Genomic DNA, 16028 nt, shown 5'->3' on the forward strand with positions numbered 1-16028 from the left:
ATTTTGTCTCTCGAAGTCCTGGATGTTTCTCGTGCCTTGCTAAATTAAGATGGGGTTATCCAAAGCAGCATGTAGACAAGCATGGCTGCATAATGCAGTTCGGTTACAAGTTAAGTTATATCTGAATTAGTCAAAACTGCTGAAGTTGCTGCAGAGCTGTACTCTAGAATCCTAAACTTCAATTTAGGGAGTGTAAATACAGGAAAACTCCTGAGGCCATAGCAAAATACTGCTCTAGAACACTGGAGTAATCTGATGCAGTGATGTTTGCTGGGGTTTGAGAGGTCTCAAGCAGTTTCAGGAAAGGGGGCGGCGGGGGGAAGTGGTGGTCAGAAACATGCATTAGTGATGCAAGATGCCTCTGATCTGGATTAGTATGTATATTAGCACACTCATTCCATAATGAAATGGCAGTGGAAACAGCTTCTGTAGCGTCTTAAAGTCCTGAAAAAGTCGAAGGAAATAAGGACAGTCTCCTACACCTATGACAGCATCTATGCTGTTTCTCCATTTGTCCAGTCAGCATTAAGTTTTATTCCTGCCCCTTCTTGAAATAATCTGTGTACAATGCTTGATTTTGAAGGGGTAGCAAGGTATTGTAGGTGAAGCATGCTGTATATAGTGAATTTACTTAATGTTAAATTTTTTCTCTTAAACTAGTAAGTATCAGATCACTAGACATGTTCTTTGTTTCTTTGAGCTGATATCCTGATGGCTGCTTTTTAAAGAATAAAAGACAAATGCGAAGCCTTTCCTGAACTACTTCAGCTGATGGAAGAAATGCATGTTTTTCTCAGAATAAACAGTGAAAGGGAAATAACATTTCCTGTCTTCTGTATATCCAAAACATAAATTACCTGTATGCCTTTCTTTACTGGAGTTATTGAGAGAGGGGCTGAATCAAATTAAGTCCTCTTTAACCTTTCCTCAAATGCTAGGATTTTTATTTTTTATTTTAACGAGTAAATTTGTGCATGTGTGTTTTAAAATGGAATGTATGTTTTTCCTGTATTAAACTACATTGAGAAAAGAGCTGCCAGAGGTGCCAGAGAGATGCAAATATGAATGTGACCCTAATAATATAAATGTTTCTCCAAGCACGCTAGTAGTATTTGTGTCCAGCTCTCTGTAAAACATAATTGCCAAAAACAAGCTGTGAGATAACTAACAGCAGTATTTGTGCTTTTCCTTAAGTGAACTTGTGAGAAGATGGAGGAAACTTGTGTCTGTGTATTTGTTCCTAAAATAGAAAAAGCTATGAAAAAAATCCCTGGAGATCTGGAACCATCATGGAACAAACTTACCAAAGAAAAAATGGACCAGCAGTAATGAAGAGAGGTACCCAGTGGTTTTTGCTGATGGTGCCATGGTTCGGGCCCCATGCCTGCCGGTTCAGCAGGAGGACTAGGGCATAGGGCAGGAAGAAGAGTAAATACCTGTTGAAATACTTTAGTTTATATGACCAAGTGTTATTACTTGTATCACTTAGTGATTAGTTTGTGACCCTGTAAGATAGGAGAGGATTTTGCAAGCAGTGAGGCTTTTTCTTCCATGCACAGTCCTTTCCCAAGAGCTTAGTGCAGTGCTGGTCTGTGCGAACCGTATTAGAGAGTGGCTGAGAACATACTTGCAGGGTGAAGGAGTTACTTTAGCAGCATTTGTCTGATGCTGAGGGTACTTGGTGATGAGGAAATCATTCCTGCTTGTGGTGTTGAGGTACTGCAGAAATGAGTACCTTGGAAAGGTTGCATATAGTTTTAAACTTCATACACTTATTTGCTTTTATTCAGATCTTTAAGAGATACTGGGTGATTTATTTTATGAATGTTCAGTCAGCCAGAAAACCAGCTTCCTATGTCAATGTGTGTGATAGGTAAATCAGCCAAAAAAAAAAAAAAAGTGGATGATTATTCAGCGAGATTGCTGCCCCAGCTCTTTCTAATCTGGAAACCTCATTTTTGTTTTTGTTTTTGTTTTTTTTTATAGTTGCTGTATTCTTTGGGTGACCTTGAGCAGGTTTTGTTTCTCATTTTATCAGCTTCTGTGTTTTGTAAAGCATGGACAGTACTGCCCTCAAAACCTCTGAGGGACGAAAGTACATGGACACACGTAGAGGGTTCCAGGTAACAACCATCCCCCCAGCTGTGTGGTCCTCCCTGATGTGTCCTTCTGCCCTGTGGAGCTTTATCCCTGCCCTGTGCACCAAGTAACTGTTAGCTTCGCTGAGGCTGCTTGGCAAACAAAATGTTTTACGGTTGTAAAACAGACTGTGTATTGTGTAAAGCTGGATGCTCTCATGGTATGTGGTGGTGTTTATGGATGGTTTACTGCATTATGGCAGGTAAAAATATATTTGGTGCTTTCATGATGCCATGATAACTGCTGCATGTAAATAATTGCTGTAATTGTCATAAAGATGTTAAAATGATCCTGTAGAAGAGGTATCTACAAGAGGGCCATCTTATAAACATGTATGATGGCTGATACAGCAAACTTTCAGTTCTTTCTGGGTGTTGAATAAAAGCAGCGCACTATCTTTTTTTCTTTGCAGATGTTCAGCCATCCAGTGCTTTTTTCATAGAGGATATATGCTCTCTTCTTGCACACGATTATTAGATTATAATAATGATGTTTTGGACATTAGACATCTGTATTTCACTTCTATGTGTGTCTTTTATTACTAGCCATAAAAAATACATATGCTATGAAAGAATAAACTTAGAAAGCCAGTGGGTAAGTCGTGTAATATTAATGACTGATTCTGACTTGGCTGGTATGTGCTAGGTTAAGTTTGTCGTCTTCTAATAATAGTATTCCCATGTGAAATTGAATTTTTGTGGATTTTTCAAAATAAGCTTTTTCATGTTTAATTCCACTCTGGAAGCAGACTTTCTTTGAACACCTGAATGAAACAGATGTAGCCATTTTTAATGATATGAGTGTGGAAAAAATTCCTGTTCCATATGTTAATGGTTGCAGTGGTGCCTGTAAATAGGTCAGGACGAGAGCTGGATGTGTTGGAGTCAGAGTCACTGAGGGCGGACCAAGCTAAAATGATAAACCGAAGTAGTCAAAAAGGCTGTTTCCTAAAGTGTTATCTCTGGCTGGCACAGAGGAGGCAGGAAGGAAGGAGATCTATAAAAGGAGAAGTGTGTGGTAGGGAGAGATTCATGGGGCAGAGAAAGGGTGTGTGTGTAAGGGAGAAGTGTAATGCAAAGCAAGACTAGACATCTTGGGGGAAATATATTGGAGTGCTGTGGCTTTCTCTGCTGTTTATTAAACCAGCAGCAGTACGAGGTTAGGATTCAGAAGCCTTTCTCTCTAAACCTTATCAATGGAGAGGATGAACACCATGTGCTGCATGGTGTAACTCTCTTTAGAAATTCAGAGGTTTGGGGTTTTTATTAATAGTAAGCTCATAATGAAGATCCATGGATTTTCTTAGAATCATGAAGAACATACTTCACACTTATCTTCCCCTGTCTCTTCAAACAGAAGGAAAAAAAAAAACCAACCCCACAATTTGGTTTGTTGCGAGAGGTACTCTGACCTTCCATGAGCAGAGAATGTCTTTCCCCACCACCACCCACCCCCACCTCCATAAGTGCAGTCTGCATCTGTTTTCTTTTTGTTAAGAACCTACTGCATGACTCTCTTTTTGGCCAGTTTTACTGTGGTATAGCTTCCAGAAAATCAGTATCTGAGTTATATTTTCTTGCAAAAGGAGAACACACAGGTTTTTTTAAATAGAAACTGACTTTTTCAAAGTCAGCTAGTGTTACGACAAAAGCTATGTAGCTACAGTAGGACACTGTTACATTACAGGATCTTATTCATTGTCTTCTTGTACTTACATAATTAAATCACTTTTTGCCCCACATGATATGACAGGCTTTTCGTATGTAAATATATACATGTCCCTCTGCTAAAACACACCTTTTCCTTGGGTAGCACAAAGTAACTGTTCAGTAGTGTAATTATATGTTAACCTCAATTAGTTAAATCTAACTGTTCCCTGCAGTTTTTTACTTACTCTAAGGGACACATCAAAAGTCATGCCATCTAAGCTAACGAGATGAAAACTAATTTTAAAACTCAGAGAATTTTTTTGTGTTCAAGGTTATTGTAACAGACACTTCCTACATTTCAGAAAAACTGAGCCTGAAATACAGATGGAGATGTGCTTGCAGCCCCATTATGCATTTACTATTTAAATGATCCGGTGGCATGTAGAACTGGTGGCCACTGTGATTGCTTCAGTGTCAGCGTGTTGATCCTACAGTTTTGAGTTGCGATGCAGGTGAGTAGGAGTAGGTCAGCTATCATCCTGGACAGTCTGGAGAGCTGTGGGAATAGATTTATCCGGTTGCTGTCTTTTTTTGTTTCATTATGTGATGGTCAAAATATAAACTCTTTAAAAATAATCTAAAAATAGCTTTAAACCACGAAATGGATACAGCTCTTTGGAAGCCATTACATTAATAGGTAGGAAACTCTGAGTGTGCTGGTGTCTCTTCAGGCTTTCATAAACAAATTTGATGACTTATTTTTGCCTGTGAGTAGCAGACAGCATAATACGCATGAATTTATAATTGTCTAGAGTTCACTGTCTTTTAACCAACATGATTAAGAGCCTGATAAAAATGCTACAGAAAAAATCTGATGACAATAGGAAGGCAATTTCCTCAATTTCATGACCCATCTGTGATGTTTTAGAGATGTTTTGATGAGAAGATCTGATGAAATTTATATTTCTCTGTATGCTATTTGGGCTTATGTACATTAGGGTTTAAAATTATTCATATATCTTTCCTCCCTTCCAGATGTACTACTGAATTATTTCAAGTGTGCCATGATGAAATACTATGAAATGTTTTTCAGAGCAAGAAGCCTTTTTCTTTCCTTTTTTTTTTTTTTTTAAACTATACAAGGTTTATTTAATGACTCGAAGTTCTTAATCCTGTCAAATAAACCTGCAAAACCATAATAACACACTCTAGATTGTATGATAAAATACAGGTTCTGGTCCAAGAAATGTAATAGTGTTAATTACCCTTAAACAAAATAAGGACATACATATTTTCATTAAATTGTTTTAAATTTAACTGGAAAATTATTGGCAAGCATCACCCAGTGTCTCTTGCTGTGAAGTTTTGCTTTTTCATTACATATCTATTGTGAAGAACGATGCTGTTTGACTTTTTAAAATAAAGCCCAGGCCTTACCCCATGATCTTGGGTAACTACTGTTAGATGTGTTTAGCAAAGCAAAGTGGAGGTAAAGGGCTTGCCTCTTGCCTGTAAGGAACAAGTGTCCAGGTACTAAGAAATGCTATCATACCTTTTATTTCAGTTCATTCTTAAAATGCCACTTGCAGAGAAGATTTGGGAGGTACTAGCTTGTTTGCTACTTTTGATGACTCTGCCAATTGGGCTGATCTCCTGAGTTTTTAACTCATTCATAGTTTCCTCACAATTTTGTCATTAAAACATCATGTGATTATTTTTTTTTTCACAGCTGCAAAATTTTCAAAACACTAAAGCATCTGCAGCAGGATAGTCACAAGCATTGTCTTTTGAAGTCATTTGCTGAATTTTGAGCTATGTGGATATTAGGGAAGGGCTGCCTGATACTAACTTTGTTGTTACAGATGTTCCTAGGTTCCCTGAAGAGGAAGAAAAAAAAAAACCCCCACAAACAAAAACCTCAACTTTTGCTTTATGGACAATAGCAAAGGAGGGCTGTTCCTGGCAGTAGTTTTGGGGCTCAGTTGAGGAACCTGTCTAAAAAGAGGCACCTGAATTTTGAGCTGCAGTGCTATCTGACACCACATTTCCTTTTCTTTCTGCTGTTCCCATACTGTGAACATAGCAGATAATGCTGTAAATATTTCTGGTTCATAGGTAATTAAAATACTAGAGTTGTATAAGTCCTTAATAAATAAGTGGTGTTCTTTGTTATGCATCCAAGGGGAAAAAAGGTCACAGAATGGTCTGTAAGAACATGTTATTGGGGAAGACCATGTTGGTTGTCAGGTTTCTTTACCTGCTTTCATAGAGGTTTGTGGGTATAAAGGGGTGGTTACTATAGAGAAAAATTACAGAAGCCATTTTAAGCTGGGTTTAATACTTCAGAAGGACTACACAGTGCTCAAAAGTAGGTGTGAGATTAAGGACTATGTTTGTGTTGACCTAAATGAGTGTATCAAGTATCTCAGATGTATGCCTTCTCATTCTGTTCCTGCTTTTTTTAAACAACCTTCGATGAAAATGGAAAAAGCAAAACTAAAATTAAGCATGCTGTTTCACAAGTGTTAAAATTCAGTGGGGTTTCATGAAGCAAGTTGCAGTAGGACTAATAGTGCTGGTCTGTATGGAAACATTCACTGAGGCATGAACTTTGGGTCAGGTGCAGAGAAAAGATGGCACTTCACCTTTGAACAGTAGGTTTGGAAGAGGATGTTGCTCTCAGAATAACTGTTACCCCTATTTTCTGCTAACCTGTGATACAGCTTATGTCCAGAAAGGATGGCTAAACTTTCTGGAACGTGAGCATGGTGTCAGAATTTGGGGTGTCAATGGTTGCAACTGTTTATGGTGCACGCTGCTGCGTGCATTTGTCTGTAATCGCTTCATTCCTGTGTGTTGTGTTTACCTCCCAGGGTATCTCGACAGCACGATTCAGAGTAATGTTACTTTTAGGAAAATTAGAGGATCAGTGTAATTTTTACCTTGTATATCATGCTTTTCCATAGGGTGTTCATAAACAAGAATATAAATTAGTTTGGGGGTTTTGGGGGTTGTTTTTTTGGGGGGGTTTTTTGAGGATTGTAGTTACTGTCTGGCTGCAGGTCATGATAGACCAGTGCTATAGGTGCCGCTAGTTTCTCATTTCAGTGCCTAATCATCATTCTGCAATTATTGAAACTTAATACATCAGCCATAAGGTCTTTCTGGAGACCAAGAAGGAAGACAGTGTATAGATATTTTTTGATGCATTTGTGTTTTATAATATAGCTAAACTTCCTGCAGTAGCTAGTCTGTCTTTGCCAGTAGGACTTCCAGTGAATGCAACTGGTACTGATTCCTTTGGAAGGCTGGCATGTTGCTTGACTTCATGCTTGTTGAAACATTCCCTATGACTAAAACTAATTGTTTGTTTCTTGACTTTAAGCCCACTGGTTTTATGTTTTTATTTTTTTCATAAGTTTATTGTCCTACTCTTGACACGTAAATACTAGTCATAGAGGTGTTGCAAATGGAACAATGTTTCCTTTAAAACTACTGCTTCTAATCAGGAAAAAAAGTTGCTTCAATGAAGGTATGTATCTACAATAAGACCTGCAAGTTATGAGGTTAATTTCATATCCCAGGGCACTGTGCAGTGATCACCTTGGACAGTAAAGTTCTGATTCAGGGGGTTTTATTAGCATGAGTAATCTTGTTAACTCTAAATGACCTGATGTGCGTGTGAACACTGGAGAATACTGAACCAAAGCATGTATGTGTCAGGATGATATTCGAAGTGGATTGCTGAGCTGAATACTTGACAAAGAAAAATTCTTGCAGTTCTTTTTAGAAGTTGTAGGTAGTGAAGAGCTGTGATTGCATCCAAATATTATGCAAATGTTAATAAAAATGGTGTGTGTAATTTGACTTGAATGTTCTGGGAATTTATTTCTTTGAAAAGCAGAGCAAGAAAGGTAGTGTTTGAGAAACTAGCGTATAAGTCTCAGCTGCTAACTATATGACTAGGCACCTTTTGTGCTTATGTTCTGGTTACATTACCCAGCTTTCCTAGCAGACTGTGTCCTGATTCCTGAACGTGGTCCCCCTGCTGCATGCCTTTAGGGAGTGCTATCCTGATATCTACAGAGCATTTTCGAATGCTCAAAAATATTTTCTTTGCTACTGAAGGTCACTGAGTACCTTCCATTTCTGTTAATGTACAAATTAGATCATTTCGCTTCTTAGAAATTTGCAGAAAGGACGTGAGAGGACTTGCTGCTTGTGCAAAGTGAAATATTTTTTCTGAGTTATCTTGGAATCAGTGATGAATTTAAGTAAAAAAAAAAAAAAAGGCTGTAGTGCCGTTTCTTTTTGTATACACTGTCAGTAAACTTGTAAGTAGCTTGAATTTATATACCAGATATGTCTATCTGACTGTTTTAAGCATTAAAATAAACCAAGTGCTAATAATACTAGGAAAAAACACATGTTACTTTCAGTTACATAATGTTAGCTGGAAAAGTAATTCTTGACAATCAAAAAAATGACACTTGAAAAGGTTAAAATATGGAGGTTCAGGAGTCTTTCTCAAAAAGCCAAAGCAGCTGCTTCTGCAAAGTGGTGGACTGTTCATCCTAGGTCATGGTCTGCATGTGAGGGAATTAGCTACAAAAGCATGGGATGAAGTGTTTGTGTATGGCCTTGCTAGCTAGCCATATGTAGCAATTGAAGGAGAAAAGCTCCTACTTCTTAAAAACAACAACAAAAGCCAAACTCAAACAAACAATATAAATTTATTTGTGAGGACTGCAGTGGAACTTTAGCATGTGCCTACTTTGAGCTCAAAAGGTTTCTTATTCGGGACAGTTTTTATCGACTGAGTTTATCTGAGAATTTCCTTCTTAATGTTGTCTTCCAGATTTTTGGAGATTTTGTAGAGACTGAAATGAAGAAAGGGGACTCTGTGTTTGTCATTCTTGGAAAAAGAATTCTGGTGTAAAATTATTCCCCCAAAAATATTCATCTAAAAATGAATGCATGAGCCATGTCACGTTGCTCCTCCTATGAGTGGAATCTGCTGCTGTTCCACCCTGTTTCCTGTAGTTTGTTTTTCTGCTTGAAGTGGAAAACTTTGTCCTTGTTTTGGGAAGTACCGTGGTGTAGTTAGCAACTAAAATGAATTTTCTATATTTCTGTACTCATTTGAAAGGGGCCTATAGTGTTGTGAGATGCAAGTCAAGCTGTGTTTTACAAGCCACACACTTGCACTTTATGGGAGTGCAATTGAGATGCTTGTAGGGTGTGGAAACCCTGCCGTGTGTATTGAATGGGCTGTGAGCTAAGGGTGCTGGGCGGGTTGCCAGTTGTTTAGTGAACTTGACAAAGGAAGAAGTAAATATCTTAACTCTTCTGATACTGTGCTCTGTGAAGACACCTCACTAGCAGTTACAGAAATTGAGTTCTCAACTATAACTATCTCCTTATACATGGATGTAGTTTTAGATCCATGGAATACTTGCAAATGTGGGTAGTTTAGCTCTTCTTAAAGGCACTTCCAGTTATGTTTTGTTGCTTCCTTTATATTCAGATCAAGGTCTCTTCTGTTGTTACTAATATAGCGCCTGGCGGTCTTAATTGGTAGCAAGAGAATTTTTGTGCAAACATATGTAGCAAAAGCAGTAATGCGTGCTTTTAAAATGTGAGGGTTGCTTATGATTGAGGAAACTTTGCTTTTCTTTAAACTGTTGGGGGAGAAAACCCCACTTGTTTGCTATAGTAGTGAGACTAGTTACAGCATATCCAGGGTCCAGTCTATGAGTAGTCTGCAGGATGCGTCTCTAGTTTAACGATAAACTAATCGTTCCTTGTTCATAGCACACTGCTATCTGCTTCCTGGCCTGACTGTTCCCATACTCTCTACCACGATTTTCTGGTGAAACTCCATGATGAAACCTGCTGTCGTCTTGCCCCAGCCACTAAAAGCAGCAGGTTATTGTGCCATTTAGCGTAAGTGAGGAGTAGCAAATCCTTGAAACACTATGATAAGATGGCAACGGGCCAGAACTACAGCAATAACTACCCACTCCATCGAGAGGGATTCACTTAGTCTGGATTGCATTCCTGAGTTTCTGTGTTTGAAAGGTGGGAGAGGAGGGGAGTAGTACAGCAAACTGATCTAAGCAGAATTGCTTTACTGGTTTAAGAACATAATCATCTTGCGTGCAGTTTTCAAGGCAGTTCTTCAGCATTTCACTCTCGCTTTGGGCACTTCTCTGCTGGGCAGTCCACAGGTTGCATTGCGCATTTCCCATAAAAGAACTGAATTTTAAAGTAACTAGTGATTTTGCTTTTCTCTGCCTGTGACATTACTGGGAAACAGAGACATTGCCATATAGATGCATCCAAAGTAACACTGGTTCCCCAGTTGTGGCTGGAATAGTTGTAGGCCTTTAAAAAACCAATTTTCTTTCTGGTTTTCATAAAATGTTCTGTAATTTTCATTGGAGAATTTTTTCTTGGAGAATCTTTTAAATATTTTTCTTAGTGTCATTTCTGATGCTGAATTTACTCTCAAGAATTCATCCTATTTTTCTAGCCCCTTACAGTATTTCAGAAATGGGGCACAAGCAGTTTTTGCTCCAAGGCAGGGATTTTTCACTAGTAACTGTTGATTGAGAGCTTTAATTTCTAGGTAGGCAGTTTGAGTCATCTCCAAATGGCCTTGTCTGAACAAAATGCTGATCTCACAAACTCTGAAAATCTTGAGTCACTTGTCACTTCTGTAAGTCACCGCCAGTGTGATTAATGCTGTTTTCATTTGAGGTCTTCAGAGCATGTCTCAAATGCTGCTTTAGGTGTGCTTTTTGAAAGATGAAAAGTAGAAATCTGGCTTCTAGTAGAAATTGTTTCTTGATTTTTGGTATTTTTTGGTAACTGAAAGAACTTGCTTAAATTGACCATACCTTGAACTTGAGCTTTTCTACTAATGGCATTCGATTCCCATGATGCTCTGCCATTGTTTAAACCATCTTTCTTTCAGTCTTAGTGTGTGAGGAAGAGAGTTACAATATTAAGAATTTGTGACCTTGCCAGCTTACCTCAAAGTGGTGTGATTTGTATCTTTTCTGTTTTATGCTGTCCCGTGCCAGAATTGCATATCTAGCGCTGTAACGTGGTCATGCAAAGAATTCTCAATGTTTTTTCCAGGAGCACTGCAGGCACTATGGGATCATATGGAGCAGTTGGTGATCATGTTCAAATCAACAGGACTCAAGTTACTCTTGATACACTTTCCATCCTAAGTTTTTTCTGATAATCATTACTGGAAAATAATAGTCCTGCTGAAAAGATTTACTTATTGTACAGCTTCACTATATATGTCAGTCCTAATTGGAGACTGATGTTATTACTTGGGGCTTAACTTTAAGTATTGAGATCTAGTTTCCCATTTCAAATACTAGTTTATCCTTGAATATTAGAGCTGCACAGACTTTGTTTATGGCGGAGAAGTTCATTTGACTGGAGATGGATAAATTGTTTTCTTCGTCAGTTTGTTTTTATTGTTCTAAAGCCAAATGGATTTTTCACTTGGCTGAAGAATGCCAGACCTGAAATACTGCATTCTTTTCCCCTGTCTGCAGGCATGTAGTAAATATAGCACCTTTGGGTGAGGCCAATCAGCTGAGAATGAATAATCATTTCATTCATCTGGCTTTTGTCATTTGTTTATATTTGAGATTTTTTTTTTTTTTTTTAAACTAAATATTGCAGAACCTTTTTCTGGAGCTCTTCAAATAGCTTTTTAACAGCTCAGTAGTATTGCCATGTGTAGAGAACAGTAGACAAAAATACCATTTTTTGGTAACGTTAGCTACTAGGAAAGAAGACTTCTGCTCATATTTTTTCCGAATAAATGAGAAGATGAGTTAGCTTGTTTGTCATTAATTCAGGTGTATATTAATTCAGATTTTGGCAATGTAAGTATTGTAGTATGCTTTACTTGGAAGCTTTTTTACTGTGGATGTGGCTACATGATAACCTTTTCTATGAAAGCCAGCTAATTTCAAGCTCTCTCTGTGTTTGACTCCACTGAGAGGACAGCTGTGGCTGTTTGGGGGGGGTTGCTACACTGGTAGGAATGAGTGACCGCAGTGAGTTGCATCCTTAACTGTGAGCAATCTAGACCTGATTTCAGCTGATGGGTCTAACTGGTTGACCTCCTTTTTTCATCTTTTCATTGCTCATTCTCTCCCCGGTGGAATCCAACAATGTTTGACTTATTAATGCCTAGGACTTTCTTTGAAGTCTTGTATGTCATCAGGTATAACATACTGGGCTAAGTAATAGACTCTGTGAGCTTTGTGAGTCTTTGTAAAAGTCAAAGAACTTGGCATTTAACCTCTTTGCCTGGTTTCCTATCTTATAATGATACATAGCACGCCCAAAGGCCATAGAACACAGGAAGTGCATTATTTCACCTAAAGAGACACCATTACCATTCACAGCCAGTATTCCTTTTAACTGTGCTTTCAAGTGGTTCCTTGATAGTCCGTGATCTTTTCTAGAAGTAGTATTTTTGTGTATTAGAATAAGGTATAAAACTTAAAATACTTTTTCTAATTACTGATATTTGTTTTCCTTTGCAGAATAAGAGACCGCATAGAGTCTGGGGGGACGAGAGCACAGGACAATGCTGCTGAAAGGAATCTGAGCCACAGAGCATGCTTTGTGCCACAGTTACCCAGGTATGCTCCAGCAGAGTACTTTGCGCACCTCTAATGAACAGCAGTTTGTTGTGCTTGTTGCTCCATTACTTATCATCCGGAGCCAAGGAGACTGTCTCAGCCCCAGACCAAAATTATGCCCTGCCTACATCATTCCATCTGGATGGCACTTGCAGTCTGAAACCTTCTAAAGCCTTTTATGTGTGTTTTAGTTTTAATTTTATCCAATTGCTAAATTTCAGCTGGTCTCTCTTTAAATGTTACACTGGTTTATATCATGAGGTAGGCTGAACATTTTAATGTATGTTTTCAGAAGTCTTTTTCTTTTATGCACAGGGAAGATGTGGCCTCAATAAATGAGGTGCTGAACTACGAATCTGGAAGTAGTTTTGAGAATTGCTCCAGACTGTTAGAAACTGCTCCAGTTGACTCACCTGTAGATAATCTGCTGGGTTTCAGAAGTCAAAAGCAGATGGGTAGGGGCATCCATCATTGCTTTGCACACCAGTGTCCAAGGAACCAATGCAATTTTTTCAGGATGTTTTGATAGGAAATTTGAAACTTTCTGATGGTGGGGGTATTTTGGGTTTGGGGTTGGGTTTTTTCCATAAATTTTGGGGATGAGTATTTAGAATCTTCATTTAAGTGCAGCTCAGTTCTGTGCTGTCTAATTATATGCTTATGCTAAAGAAAGATCTTAAAGAGGTATAGATCTGCCTTACATGATGGAGTCTAGGATCTTTCAAAAGCAGTTCTGTGACCTGGGAGCCATCACAATCCAACAGCACTAGCTGTCTTACAGCTCTGAAAAATAAATAAATAAATCATATATTGTGAAGTGTTTCTGTGGAATAGAAGCTAACTTTTGTATTGGCACCAGCTGGCAAGTGGGAGTAGAGAAACAAAGCAAACAAACAGCAGAGAAAAGTAGGAGGAACAATGGTGATAGTCTAAAAACCGACACATTAGGAGACCAGCATGAAGAATAACAAATTCATATCACAGGATGTTTTGCATAGCAACAGGACTCTTGTCTTCAAGTGGACTTTAGTGTAACTGCAGCAGTTGCTTCCTGTATGAGATAAAGAGCTGTTGTACTCTGAATGCATTTTAATCTCTATATCTAAATTGGACTAATAATTAAAAAGAATTAGCTGAAGGAAACGATAGTGAAGTCTATTGCTCCTGAAAGTGTTTCCTCTTATTTTGCTGTCAGAGGAGCAAGAACAGAAATGTGTGTAAAGGAAACATATTAAAGATGAACTTTTTCACCAGGTGCTGAATGCTGTCTACAAACTACTTTGTCGATGAAGGAAGAAATTGATTGGAAATTGAAAGCGCGAACTAGTTTGTAATACTGTTCAACATGCGCAAAGGGGTGCCAAAGGACCCAGAAATAGCTGACCTGTTCTACAAAGATGATCCTGAAGAAATATTTGTGGGTTTACATGAAATTGGACATGGAAGTTTTGGAGCAGTTTACTTTGTAAGTATAGTTCTTTACCTCCTTTTTGAAAAACAGAACCATTTTAAGTGGCATTTTAAAGATTTTCAGCATCTGTAAAAGGGAGCATCCTTTGAGCTCTTAGTGCTTTGTGTGTATTAACTTTCTCATAACACATCTCAAAAATAAGTATCTCCAGAGCGCTCCTGAGCTCTTTACTGTTACAGCTGTATTTATAGTAGCAGTTGACTATAGTCTTAATAGTGAACCCAACCATTCACATTAAGTGTATGGTATCTTGTGCTGTCTGATGCTCAGTGTTGAATTTAAGCAGTTGGAAATTAATTTGCCAAACTGGAATTTCAAGATATTCTACTTGGTGTTTATATGCTTGTAAATCATTGCAAATTAATAGATCTAGTGAATTAATGATTCAAAATGTGTTTGGAGTTAAAAGCTACTTTTGTTAATGAATTGGTGTTGTGGCTGCTTGGGTAAAGATACCATGGAAGTCACATCAAATTGCATCCGGGGTTTTGAATGATTTCTCTGCTGCTCTGATAATCTAGGAGTTAGAAATGTCTTTGAAATACCATTTTGTTTTGTTACCTTCCTTGTCCCCACATTCATCTCGTAACATACTACCTTCAATAGCAAATGCTTACATGACAAAAGCAAAGAGAAACTCCTAAAAGGAATGAGAATTCAAGTGGGAAGGATGTGTTGCATTAATTGATAAAGTCAAGAGAATTTAATCTGGAAAGTGAGAAGAATAGTGCTTTTACCATTAGTATCAGAGCCAAATCCAAGATACTGGATTTGGAAATAATTATAATCCAATCGCTATCAGTGAAACTAAAATAGAATTCACTGTGAAAAAAAAATCAAAGACAGATTAAAGCTGCTTGGTAGCGTGGCCTGCCACTACAGAAGATCAAGTTCACTAGAACTGAGATTTCTGAATATCAAACATTAAAGTATTTAGACAAGTAGCCTTACATCTGTAACTCCAGAACCTGGCAGTAGCTAGCATGAATTATTTGCAAGCACTCCAATTCACTGTTTATAGTTGTGTACAGTGATGGAGTTGTTGTTGGAACTGTTGTTAGAACAGGAGAGGAGCCTGATATTTTGTGCCAGATAAGCAGTGCATGTGTGCTTTGAGGGATAATGGTATAATTCCTCAATGTATACTCTGGTAGCAATGATATGGGGCGGAGGGGGGGATGTCTGCCATGGGGCTTGTCAACAGTGGGGCAGGCACTTTTAGGTGTTGGAATAAGTGACAGGTAGGTGAAAGCATGATGTTAAATGTACTACATGTGTGAGAGGATGAGGCTGTAAAACTTACAATACATGTTGATCCACTGCAGAAGAGGAGCAAGCATGGGAGTAGGGCAGTCCTACCCAGTGCTTTTCAAAACCAAAGGGAAAGGATGCATGGTATGCTTTAAGGTAAAGATGAAGTAGTGAACGTGTCACCTTTATCATTCTGTTTTGGTGTTCAGAAGTTCCTCATACTTCCAGGGGAAAAGCGTGAGGAGTGTTGCACATCCAGTCTACCAGGCAGGCTTACAACTGAGATGTTGCTACAGTTTGGTAGAAGACTTGCGATTCCCTGATGCTTCTTTTCCTCCTTTCCCTGCAAGCTTTATTTAACTGGTCTGTGCTTTAAAAACATCAGACAGTTTAGCCAGACTGCAGCTTCTTTCAATATCATAGCAGCAGCAGCATCCTCCAAGCTTGATGGCGATTGCTGTCATACCTGTAGTAATGCTACCGTAGTAACATAGTAATTAGATGCATCACCACTTTTCTGTGGTACGTCCGCGCTTCTTTGCCGCTGTTTGAAACTTAAGGTTTCCTTCCTGTTGCATGAAGTACTTGGCATCCAGTAAATTGTTCTTCGGAGTCTTTGCCCTGTCCTGCTGTGTACGTGCGTCACAAGCAGGAACTCACCTGTTTGCAATTTTCAGTGCACAGTAGCCTGGGATCCATTCCTTCACCTGAGGAAGGCCTCTAGCTATACCCTGCTTTGCATGGGTCATGCTAGAGTTTTTCCCTACCACGCAGGGGATGCTGTGCATCTTTGTTTTGTTTTTCCTCCTTTTTAAAAGCTTTTGTAGCCTGTCT

General features: G+C 38.5%; 1 protein-coding gene across 4 annotated transcripts in view; it reads left to right on the plus strand.

Annotated features, from left to right (window-relative positions):
- TAOK3 (TAO kinase 3) overlaps positions 1-16028 on the plus strand; it is a 94683-nt gene that overhangs the window by 29239 nt on the left and 49416 nt on the right. For 3 of the 4 annotated variants that reach the window (XM_069795278.1, XM_069795277.1, XM_069795281.1), the window contains 2 exons: positions 12374-12472; positions 13727-13937. In XM_069795278.1, coding sequence (XP_069651379.1) covers positions 13818-13937 — 120 coding nt within the window. In that variant the 5' untranslated portion in view covers positions 12374-12472; positions 13727-13817. Of the gene's footprint in view, positions 1-4271; positions 4301-12373; positions 12473-13726; positions 13938-16028 lie in introns of those variants that run through there. The other variant, XM_069795279.1, reaches the window with a different exon arrangement.

The sequence above is a fragment of the Haliaeetus albicilla genome, chromosome 10 (assembly GCF_947461875.1).
Source record: "Haliaeetus albicilla chromosome 10, bHalAlb1.1, whole genome shotgun sequence".
NCBI classification, from domain to species: domain Eukaryota; kingdom Metazoa; phylum Chordata; class Aves; order Accipitriformes; family Accipitridae; genus Haliaeetus; species Haliaeetus albicilla.